The sequence below is a fragment of the Propithecus coquereli genome, unplaced genomic scaffold (genome assembly GCF_000956105.1).
Source record: "Propithecus coquereli isolate 6110/MARCELLA unplaced genomic scaffold, Pcoq_1.0 Scaffold300, whole genome shotgun sequence".
NCBI lineage: Eukaryota > Metazoa > Chordata > Mammalia > Primates > Indriidae > Propithecus > Propithecus coquereli.
In genome coordinates this window covers 1,451,987-1,463,395 of record NW_012148620.1, presented here as the reverse complement: position 1 = coordinate 1,463,395, position 11,409 = coordinate 1,451,987, and the positions used below count along the sequence as shown (strand labels likewise).

Here is an 11,409-nt window from a genome sequence, read left to right as displayed (position 1 = left end):
TCAAAATTTACTCGGTGGATTCTAAATACTATAGGATACTATAAGGAAATGATCCCCACCAACGTCCATTTACAAAAAAATGCTTATCTTCTCAATAGTTTTTTATATGTTCTGTTTCCTCCTTGAATTATGTCCATTCCACTTTCTCCACAGAATGCTATTCTAATGTAATACAAATTTTTATTATCAGTCCAAAAATTTCTCTGCAAAAAAGGATATGAACTGAGAAAAAAATTTCCTGTGATCATAAGGCTCTAAGTACTAAAATTTTTCTTCTTGCCCAACTTACTGCAATTATTATTAGAAGTAGATAACTGAGGAAAACAGCATAAATATATCACAAATTCTGATAATTATTAAACATAAAAAGTAAAAATCACTTTGAAAACTCTTAATGAGATGGAGTAATTTACAGCACCTTGACTAAAGGGGAGGATTTTTAATACTTTGGAGTAATTTACTATAAGATTAGGAACCTGTGAGAGATGAGCCTTTCTTTAGTGAAGTGAGAAAAGGAAGGATGACAAAGTAGGCACTTTCACAGGTATATACGGAAGATAATTCACTTAAAACTGTCTGTTCCCAAGTAACCCTTGGCAAATTTCTATATGTCACTGTAAGTTAAGTGGGGAGCCGTAAAGTGGGGACACACATACTACTACCCATCCCTGCAACTTCAAAGGAATAAGACCAAATTTCATGTCCGAAATATTAACAGATGGTATTTAATTTGTAAAAACAATTATTAATAGTTATGATTAATGTAAACATTGGGAAATAGTCGAGTTCAAAATCTTTTAAAGTTATAGAGGACAGTCTCCTTTATAATTAAAAATACAAAGTAACAAAGTCATACTGTTATTCTTTGATCTTCAAATATAGAAGTGTGGTATTACTGTATCTATAGCAGTTGTCCACATTAAAATCAAAGTACTATTTTTACACTGATAAGCCTCTATAATTCAGGAGTAATTGAGGTGTTTTGTTTTTACGTAATCCCTAGAAATGAGCTGGGTTAAGAAATTAAAACTATCAGCTAGGAAAATAAAAATGATATCATGATTACTGCTTCCCAATAATCATTTACAACACTAATAAAGTGAAGAAAAGCAAAGGTAAACACCATCAGCAGTTTAAGTCAGGTCCTATTTACCTGCTCTGCTAAGTTCGTTCTTACTTTCTAAAATTTCACCATAACAAAAGTTTATGTTCAGGTTTTCTTAACAAAGAGCTCTGTGCAAAACCACGTGCTTTGTAAAAGATGGCCAGGGATATTTACAGAAATCCATAGTCCTAGTCTGTTTAAGAATTCCAAGTAAACTATCTACAGTAGGACAAACTATTTTTCTTTTATTTGTAAATTAAAGTACCATTGTAATATAGGTTAAAATAGATGCTCCTTAACTTACAATGGGGTTACATCCTCATAAAGCCACTGTAAGTTAAAAATATCATTAAGCCGAAAATACATTTAATACACTTCACCTACCAAACATCATAGCTTAGTCTAGCCTACCTTAAACATGCTCAGAACACTTACACTAGTCTACAGCTGGGCAAAATCACCTAACGCAAAGCCTATTTTATAATAAAGTGTTCAACACCTCATGTAATTTATCGAATACAGCACAAAGTCTCAGTTGTTTACTCTCCCAATCATGAGATCACAAGAGTAAACTTCCTGCTGCTGCCCAGCATCACGAGAGAGTATCTTACCCAATATATCCTTAGCCCTGGAAAAGATCAAAATCAAAAAATCAAAGTATGGTTTTTACTGAATACTTATCACTTTCACACCATTGTAAAGTTGAAAGTCATTAAGTTGAACCATCATAAAGTGGGACCATCTGTATAGGTTTTGCAAAGGGGCTCACCGGTTAACAGGTCTTTTCTGTTCATGTTCTATATGAATCGATGGTAGCCAGGACAATACCAACATATATAAACCTACGAATTTGATTTAAAAGAGTAATAAATTAAACCGTATGTGCAAACCTATAGGCATAATGCAAATTACTCTGGATGTCTGGGGTGTGATTATGTCCCCAACTGCCTGGATTGAGTTCATATCCTGGGTCTACTCTTCACTGTGTGACCTTGAACAAATATTCAATCTGTACGTACCTGAGTTTTAGCACCTATAACTTTGCCATACAATATTATAGCTATTAACCACATTGAGTTTTAAATTTAAATTAATTAAAATTAAGTAACATTTAAAAATTCAGTTCCTCAGTTGCACTGGCCACATTTCAGGGGCTCAGTAGCCCCATGTGGCTAGAGGCTACCATACTGGACAGTATATAGATATAAAAATGAGCAGGATGATATGGTTGAGAACAAGTGGGTACAAGGGGGTCAGACTGACTGCTTTAGATTAGGCTACCTCGAGGAGTTGACATTAGAGCTGAGACTTGTATGACAAGATGCAACTAGCATGCAAAGATCTGCAAAGAGCACCCAAGGCACAGACAAAAACAATAGCAAAGGTCTCAGCCACAGATGTCTTGGCTGCTTTAACAATAAAAAGAGTGCCTGAAGCATAAGAAATAAGGGGAGAGGAGTATGAGGTCCAGGAAGTGGCAAGAGGCAGGGCCTCAAGGACCTTATAAGCCATGTAAGAACTTTGGATTTTACGTTAAGTGCAATAAAAAACCATAGAGGGTTAGAAAGAGGGGTCTGTTGTAATCTAAATTATGTCTTAAAAACTCACTCTGACTGCTGTTGTGAACTAATTACTATAAGAAACCAAGAGTGGAAGCAGAAACAGCTGTTAGAAGAAGACAGGTGCCATGGCCCAGGTTGAGAGAAGATGGTGGCCTGGACCATGGCAGTGGCAGACGGATACAGAAAATGTGCTCCTTTCCTCTATGTCCACTGTCAACGATACTGTACCTACTATCCTTCACAACCAAGCTCCTTAACATCCAGCAAATATGCTTTGTGCCTCCAACATTCCACTGAAACTGTCCTAAGGTCCCAATCACCTCCGCCTTCCCAAAACCGGCGAGCACTTTTCTATCCTTGTCTTACCTGACTTCAGCTGCATTTGCAAAACTGCTGACCACACCTTACCTCCATCATATTCTCTCCTTCCTCAGCTCCTGGGGCATCGCTCTGGTTTTTCACTGTTACTCTTTCTCCGTCTTCTTACCAGTAACCTCTGCTTGACTCTTCAACTTCAGTACTCAGTGCATTTCAAAACATATAAAATACTTGAGACTGAATTGACACTTTTTCTGGTAACTCCCAAATAACATCTCTGGCCCAGGACTCCCTACTGTTTTAGATCTCTATATATAGTATTCAACTGGACTTCCTCGCTTGGACATACCATAAACACTTAAAATGCAAAAGGTTCAAAATGTGTCTCCTTCATTCTCTCTTACCATATACTCTTGCTCAAGCCAAAGCCAAAGGCTTCCTAACTCCCTCTCACTAGCAATAACTCCCACAACCAGACCTTCACAAGGTCCTGCAGATTCTACCTCCTTATTATCTTTCTAATCAAGCCCTTCCTCTCAAATCCTGCTAAGGCTTTTATTAGTTGAAGATCCCATCACTTCTTGTTTGTATTGTTGAAACAGCCTCCCAACCAATTTCCCTGCTTCTGATCTCTCCTCCACACTGCTGCCAGAACACATTACAGGTATTCAACCAATTTTGCTGGTTACATTAAGTACAAATCGGGCCACATCATTTCTCTGCTTAAAGTCTTTCAGAGAAAACACCTGACAACTTCCACAAGGCTTCTCATGATCTAGCTCCTTATTACTATTACAGCCTCATCTCCCTGACACTTCCCCTCACATCCTCCTCTCCGTTCAGCTGTTCTTAGTTCTCCAAATACTATGCCACTTCAGGCCTCCCTTCCTCCGCACCTGACATTACTTCTCCCTTATTCCTCCAACTACTACTTCAAAGTTCAGGCTTAAGTATCACCACTTCAAGAAAGTGCCTCACATATATCTCAATCACACTGAATGGTAGGTACTGTTTGTCTGTCTCCCAGTAAATCATAAGCTCCTAATGGCACGGCCCACCAACCTCATTTGGTTTGTAGCACCAATGACTGGCACAGAGTAAATATTCTTTCATAGATGGTTTTGGTATCTTCTAAATTTTAAAAAGGGAGAGGAGCTTATTTAGTGGGCCTTATTATCGCCATTCCAGTATGGCATAAAGTGACAGCACTGTACTACAAAGCCAAATGTGCTTCATATTGAAAATGCAAAAAACCCCACAGGCCCCAATAAACACAAAGCACAGCCTTTCAAAAGGAGAAACGTATGTAGTACCTAATAAACCAGGCCTGGGATTTTCTACTACGTGGGGAAGGGCTTATTTAACACTGTTTAATGATAATAATAGGTGGAGGGCTTCTCATCTCAATAACTCAAAATAACTTTTCTTGGCTATGTCACTGTAATATTAGTTCCTAATGTTGATTCTCGCTCACTTCCTGACAGGTCATTCTCCTTATGTGAGAGACTCTTACTCACCACCTTAAGCGTCACTCACTTGTCAATCAGCCATTTGTTCTCTAAATCTGAAGAGGGGACAGGGGATGGAAGAGAGTGTGGGGGATGATAAACACTTTCAGAAGGGGAGGTGCGGGCAATGGAAGAGAGTGGGCGTCGGGGTTAATACCAGGACAGAGTGCTGACATGTGGGAAGGAACAGGGAGGATGCGATCACGGAGCACGCAATAAGAACCACGGGACCCGGGGCTGAAGAGAGGTGGGGATAGGGAAGATATTGGGAAAGAAAGCTGGGGCACGGGAGCCGCGAAGAAGCAGCAAAACGCAGTTTTTGGCCAGAGGGGCTTAGGAGAAAAGCTGGCTCGAAGAGAAGAGACAACACCAACCGAGCTTTATGACAAGCCGGGCGGGGGTAGTCCCAGTGCGAAGAGGGGAGGCGAGAGCAGAACCAGGGGCCCAAAGGGCAGAGGCAGGCGGCTCGGAGCCGGTAGGAGACCCGAAGCCGCCAGAGGCCGCGGACCGCCGGGGAAGGGAATTGCGAGGCGAGGGGCACTTACCGGGGTCCCTCCGCACGGCGCCGCTGGGGATCTCCTCCCGCAGGTGAGGGAAGAGGAAGTCCCGGGCGGCCTGGAGGTCCTGGAAGTAGCAGAACTGGACAATGGAGCAGGCCATGGCTCCAGGGAAACCCACTCCGGCACTCACCTTAACCCACCACGCCCTGCCCCCTCCACCCCACCGCGGCCACAGACGAGCCCCAACAGCTTTAGCCTCGCAGGAGGCGGGGAAACCGAACCGGAAGTTGTCAGCGCACTCGGGAGGTTGTCGGAGCACTGCGCAAGCGCGGGCCGGCCAGGCGCCCGGGAAAAATGAGGCCCGAGTCACATGACCAGCGGCGTGGCTGCGGGAGGCTGCTACGTCTACGTGGAGGCTTGGGACAGATGTTCAGACCCAGTTCTTCGTCTACGCGGAGAGCGAACGCTTTCATTCATTCTGGCTTTTAGCCAGAGATATTCTAATTGGACTTTGTCCTTGCGAGCCATTGAGTCATTCAACTAATCTTATTGATATCCTTCTATTGGCACGGTCCTGATATTTCACAGAGAATAATCCGTCTTAAACTAGTGACAGGCCAGTGAGGGACGGTATCATGCAACTATCGGCTTTTGACAGGATTAAGTGCTATTTCAGAAATCAGCGCCGTCAAGGCTGGCTTTAAATGCTCCCCCTATAAATTCCCAGAGTACCTTGCAAGCCCAATATAGTACGGGTTGTACTGTATTATACATTTTCATCACCCATTTGGTTTTTCATTCGTTTGTTCATTCAAATATTTGTTAGTCTTTTCTGTGGCAGCCACTCAGGGCACTGAGTATCAGAGACCAAAAGAGAAGAAATATCTGTTCCCATAAAGAAAATTCTAGTGCTTGATACAGGCAGTGGACAATTAATTACAGTAGTCCCCATTTATCCTAGGGGATCCTTCCAAGCCCCCCCAGTGGATGCCCGAAACAATGGGGTAGTACCAGCCTTGTATATGTGTACTGTTTTTGCCTGTACATACCTATGATAAAGTTTGATTTATAAATTAGGCACAGTAAGAGATTAATAATAACTAATAATAAAATTGTATACTGTAATAAAAGTTACATGAATGTGGTTGCGCTGTCTCAAAATATCTTATTGTACTTTACAGCAGGTAACTGAAACTGCACAAAATGAACCTGAGAACAAGGGGGGGACTACTGTACTCAATTATTTAACTGAAATTGTGATAATGCTAGAAAGGAAAGTAGTACAAAGTGCTATGACAAAACATAATGGGGGAAATGACCTAGTTGTTTTTTTGTTTTGTTTTTTGGCAGGAGGAGAGGAGGGGAGCACAAGGATAGGGCCTGGCCCATAATAACTGTTTAATAAATATTTGCTGAAGAAATAAATGGAATAGAATGTGTACAGAAAGTAAATGGAATAACTTGTTTCTTTTACAAAACACTTTCTAATATTGGAAGTACTTTTCCACACATTATCCAATTGGATAGTCACAAATGCCATACTAAAAGAATGTGTCATGGCCAACAGGTGGCTCACACCTGTAATCTTAGCACTCCGGGAGGCTGAGGCAGGAGGATCACCTGAAGTCAGGAGTTCCAGACTAGCCTGAGCAAGAGTGAGACCCCCGTTTCTACTAAAAATAGAAAAAAGTTAGCTGGGCGCAGTGGCCTATGCTTGTAGTCCCAGCTACTCGGGAGGCTGAGGTAGGAGAATCGCTTGAGCCTAGGAGTTTGAGGTTACAGTGAGCTATGATGATGCCACTACACTCTAGCCTGGGCAACAAAGCAAGACTCCGCGTGTTAAAAAAAAAAAAAAAAGTGTGTCTTATCCCAATTTTTTTAATGAAGTAATTGATTAAAGTATCACTGAGAAGACTCTTGAAGTCCATTTAAGTTATTTTACTACAAAGTAAAAACCAAAAAGGAATTATTTTAATGTTAGCATAAACTGTAGGCACTCACCCACTTCCCAAAGGAAACTTAAAGAGGTCACTCACTTTGTATGAAAATGGAGCAGGAATAAACGGAAGGCAAGGAGATGGGGTCCAAAGCATTCGTTCTTCTAGGCCTGTGTACACACTTAGTCCTCATCATACAACAACTAAAATCAAGTGCTCAAGTTCCTACTCAATTCCTGTTTCTAGGGTAGAATGATTTTCACTAAATACGATAGACAATTTGTATGTTATCAGGGTAGCAGGCATCAGTTTTTCACCTATAAAATGCAGGGTGGGATCAGATGTGCTGTAAGGTTCCTTTAAGCATCAAGGACTTATAATTCTAAAATCAAAGCTTGCAGGAAAGGCAAGCTGCCAGTGCCCCCTTCTATCTGAAAAATTGCAATGTTTCCTCAGATCATCACTCAGAAGAATAAACCAGTCTTAATAAGATTATTCCCTAAAACCCAGCACCAATATCAAACTAAAATAAAATTTAAAGCTAGATTCTTAGCTTTACTGGATGAATAAAGAACACATGACACTTTCTGGAAGGATACAGTGTCCTTCATTGAAAACCATTCAAGTTCCTATTCAGGTGAATGCATTTTGTGGAAGTAACTGCCCTTGGCTCATTCAGTTGGCCTTTGTTCTACCCTGAGGCATTTATGTATCTCCCATGTGGTGGTCATTGAATTTCATTACTGTGTTAACTCAGTTTTAATAGTAAAGTCCCTGAGTTCCTTCCAAGTAGTGTTGAAAAGATTCATTCATGAATGTTTTTAAGGATTTTAGATTCCCTTCACAGAAATTGCAGCACAATCATGAACTGAACTCTTCCCTCGGGAAGCTGTAAAGCTGCAGGGGGATGCCTCTGCAGTCCTGCTGCCATGGTTTCTGTGGAGTGTGGGAGGATTGCCTCAGACAGCAAATATCAGTAACCACACAGTCATCAGAAAGCGCATTGCGGAAGTGTGCAGGCCTGACGTATCCCAGCATAGAGAATGTCTCCTTGAGGTATGAGTTCAGGAGCTAGGAAAAGCACTGCGACCAAAACAACAACAGGAGGGGTCCAGGCACTAATGTGAACTTACCCGTTACTGTGAGTCATAGCACTGATGACAATTGTTAAGAGATGCTTACTGAGGATGATTAGCAGCAGATCCTTGCCAATCCTTAACAACAGCTTGAAGCTGAAGGGGTTGAGATGCAGGATGGGCAGCAGGTGTGAGAGAAAGAGCAGTGGACTCTGGGTAGATGCCCAGTATTCTGAAATTAAAAAAAAAAAAAAGAAGAAGAAAAAAAGAGCAGTGGGCTCAAGTCAGGAAATCTCGGTCTGTTTCAACTCTGTCACCAATTGGTCTTGTGACCTCATGACCTTGGGCAATTCCTGTCACCTTTCTGGGCCTTAATTTCTTGATCTTTAAAATGAAGAGGCTGGGCGCTAAGGTTCACCCTAGGGAAATGTAGGTTTGGGTAAGAGCCTGGGAAGGGAAAGTTCTGGGAGCTGGAATTGCTCAAAAGGAGTGGTCTGTGTAGGTACCGCAGGAAGACGCGTGGGTTAGCAGGAGAGGACATGGCGCCCTGGGCATCTCTGAGTGAAAGGAAGGGGAGCAGAGGAAGGGGATGGAGAGTCCCTGAAGCCTTACCTCAGAGCTTTGCTGTAGGGCATCCCTGAATTGAAGACCATGTGAACAGAAGCAAGGCATATCTACAGCTAGTTTTTATTCAAAGAACCTCTATGGAGGGCTTATGACACTACTGGTGCCTTGGGAAGCAAAGTGAGGCAATCACGACAAGCTCTCCAGAGACTCACAACCTAAAAGCAGACAAATACACACAACTCTAAGAACAGAGTGTGATGAGTACCATGGGTGGCTTTGGGAGGAATAGGGAGAGTAATTCTGATCACTAGGCTTGTTCCGTGGAAAAGGGATAGTGGGGAAGAGGTAGGAAAGGCAATAAACAGATTGATTCTCAATTATAGAGAAACTGAAAGTCCAAATAGTATAATCTGATTTTTTTCTCTATGCAAAGGGTAGCCAACTGAAGATTTTTGAAGAAGAGGTAGCAGTTATTTTGGGAGAACTGAAGGCAGAGAGACCCCTCAAGATGTCATGGCATTATTTTAACCGAGAAGAAAGGCAGTGCCGCTCTGGAAGCCGAATCAATGGAGTGGGTACAAGTTAGATCTAGGTGTAGGAAGAGGAGATAAGACCCTCGATGATATTCAAGTGTTCAGTCTACAGAACTGGAGAGGTGGCAATGTCATGTCAGCAGCCAAGATAAAGAATGCAAAAGGAGGACTAGATTTGAAGCAAATAGGAATAGGACAAACTCAATGCTGTATTTGTTAAATGTGAAGTGCCCACAGAGGAGTTAGGTTAAGAAAAGTTGTTTTTTACAAACAGAAGTTAGAAACAGGGGATTAGAGAGATCAAAGCTAGACCCTACCTATGGAAGTTATGTACGCAGAGGTTATATTAAAGGGAGGGGATGAAAATGTCAGTGGACTCCAGATTGGATGAGAGCAGGATTTGGCTAGGGAAACAAGCTGAGTACTAACTACTTTTTTAGGAGTGTGTGATATTATGATTATATATATATAGGTTTTCATCCACTGTTCCTGGCTCATAACTCCCATAACCTGGTTACAGTCTTTTGTTTTAAAGTTGGGGCACCTTAAGCCTCAGAAGCAGGCCATAGGAAACAGAATCTCTCTCTCTCTCTCTCACCTTCTCTTGTTTTCCTTTCACCTGCAAAGAGAGAGCAAAAAAAATCTGGACAGACAGGTCTTGCTGGGTTTGGATTATACCCTTTTTGTCCACATAGTGACACAGTTGGCCATGCTTCAATCATGGAAAACCTATTAAGTCTCCATAAAAGGCCCAGTGGATAGAGTTTGGGGAGCTTCTGGAGAGCTGAACACATGGAGGCTGACAGGAAGGTGAAGAAGAACTCATCTATGTGCCAAGAGAACTACACGGGGACAGAAGCTCCTGCGCTTGGGCCTGTCCAGACCTTGCCCAATTTATCTCCTCATCTGGTTGTTTATTTGTATCCTTTAAGATATCCTTTGTAATAAACCGGTAAATGTAAGTAAGTGTTTCCCTGAGTTCTATGACCCACTCCGGCAAATTAACAAAATCCAAAGAGGAGGTTGTGGGAACCCCAATCTGAAGCAGGTTGGTGAGAAGCTCCGGAGGCCTGGACTTGTCACTGGTATCTGAAGAGGGGGCAGTTTAGGGGACTGAGCCCTCACCCCGTGAGATCTGATGCCCTGTCCAGGTAGACAGTGTCAGACTTGAATTAAATGACACTCAGCTGGTGCCTATTGTTTGGTGTGTGTGGAAAAATCCCCACATTTGGTCACAGAAGACTTCTGTGTTGATTGCTGTGGAGTTTAGAGGAAAGCACACTTTGTTTTCTCAAGCAGGGTAATTGGAAGAAGAAGCTGTAGTAAAGGAGATTGGAAAGAAGCAGTCAAAGAAGAAAACCATACATAGTAGGACCGTGCCACGGAAACCAATGGAAGAAGACGTTTCACACACTCGTGACTCTCTTGTGTTGAAAGTAATAAAGAATTTAAGGGGAGTAAAGGCTGAGAAGAGATAATTCTTCACTTGGCGAGTGGGTAGTCCAGCCTACAGAACAGCCAAACTCTGTTTCCTTGGCACAAAATTTGTAACCCTTCTTCAGAATTAGATTATTTTTCTGATAGCTACAGGGGCAATGGAAATCTTTTTTTTTTTTTTTTTAACTATGACTAAAGGAGAAACTTTTAGAAAGGCAAAGAAGAGGTGTTTTTTTTTTTCTTGCTGGCATTGACCAATTAGTAAAAGAAGAATTAACTTCGCTAAACATTGTGTTTTATTGTTTATTTTAAGTGCAAGAAAACATATTTATATTTTCACTATTTTCCAATAGTTATATCTGGATTGGGTCAAAATCTACTTTATAATGGCATAAGAAAAGAAGATATTAGCATAGTTAGCTAACAAATATAAGTGTCCGGGGCTTCTAAGTCTCCATCTTCTTGACTTTGATGCATTTTGGATTTGTCAGGTAAGTAAGCCACCGTATTTTAAACAATGAAAATTGACATTTGTGGAAGAGATTACTAGTTATCCATTATCCATTTATTTACTCTTTTTCTTTACCAAGAGAACCCCTATATTACTGGGGCAGCTCTGTGCCAAGATTTAAAAACAAGCCACATTTCTTAATCTCTTTTGACTCCAAGTGTATCCTATGACTAAGTTTTGGCCAATGAGATGGAGCACAAATTGTTGGAATTGTTGGCAGTGATTTCCAGGAAGTTTGCTTAAAGGAGGTACAGAGAGCTAAGGAAAACCCTTTTAGTCTTTGCTTCCCCTTTCCTGTTTATTATCTATAATTTGATATGGCTGTAGCTCCAGCATCCTTTTTGGACAATAAAGT

The 11,409-nt window shown here is 41.6% G+C and overlaps 1 protein-coding gene across 1 annotated transcript in view; it reads right to left on the bottom strand.

Annotated features, from left to right (window-relative positions):
• RAB3GAP2 (RAB3 GTPase activating protein subunit 2 (non-catalytic)) overlaps positions 1 to 5,280 on the bottom strand; it is a 131,698-nt gene extending 126,418 nt beyond the window's left edge. The window contains exon 1 of the mRNA XM_012649670.1: positions 5,039 to 5,280. Coding sequence (XP_012505124.1) covers positions 5,039 to 5,153 — 115 coding nt within the window. The 5' untranslated portion in view covers positions 5,154 to 5,280. The remainder of the gene's footprint in view (positions 1 to 5,038) is intronic.
• Between the last annotated feature and the right edge of the window lie 6,129 nt (positions 5,281 to 11,409).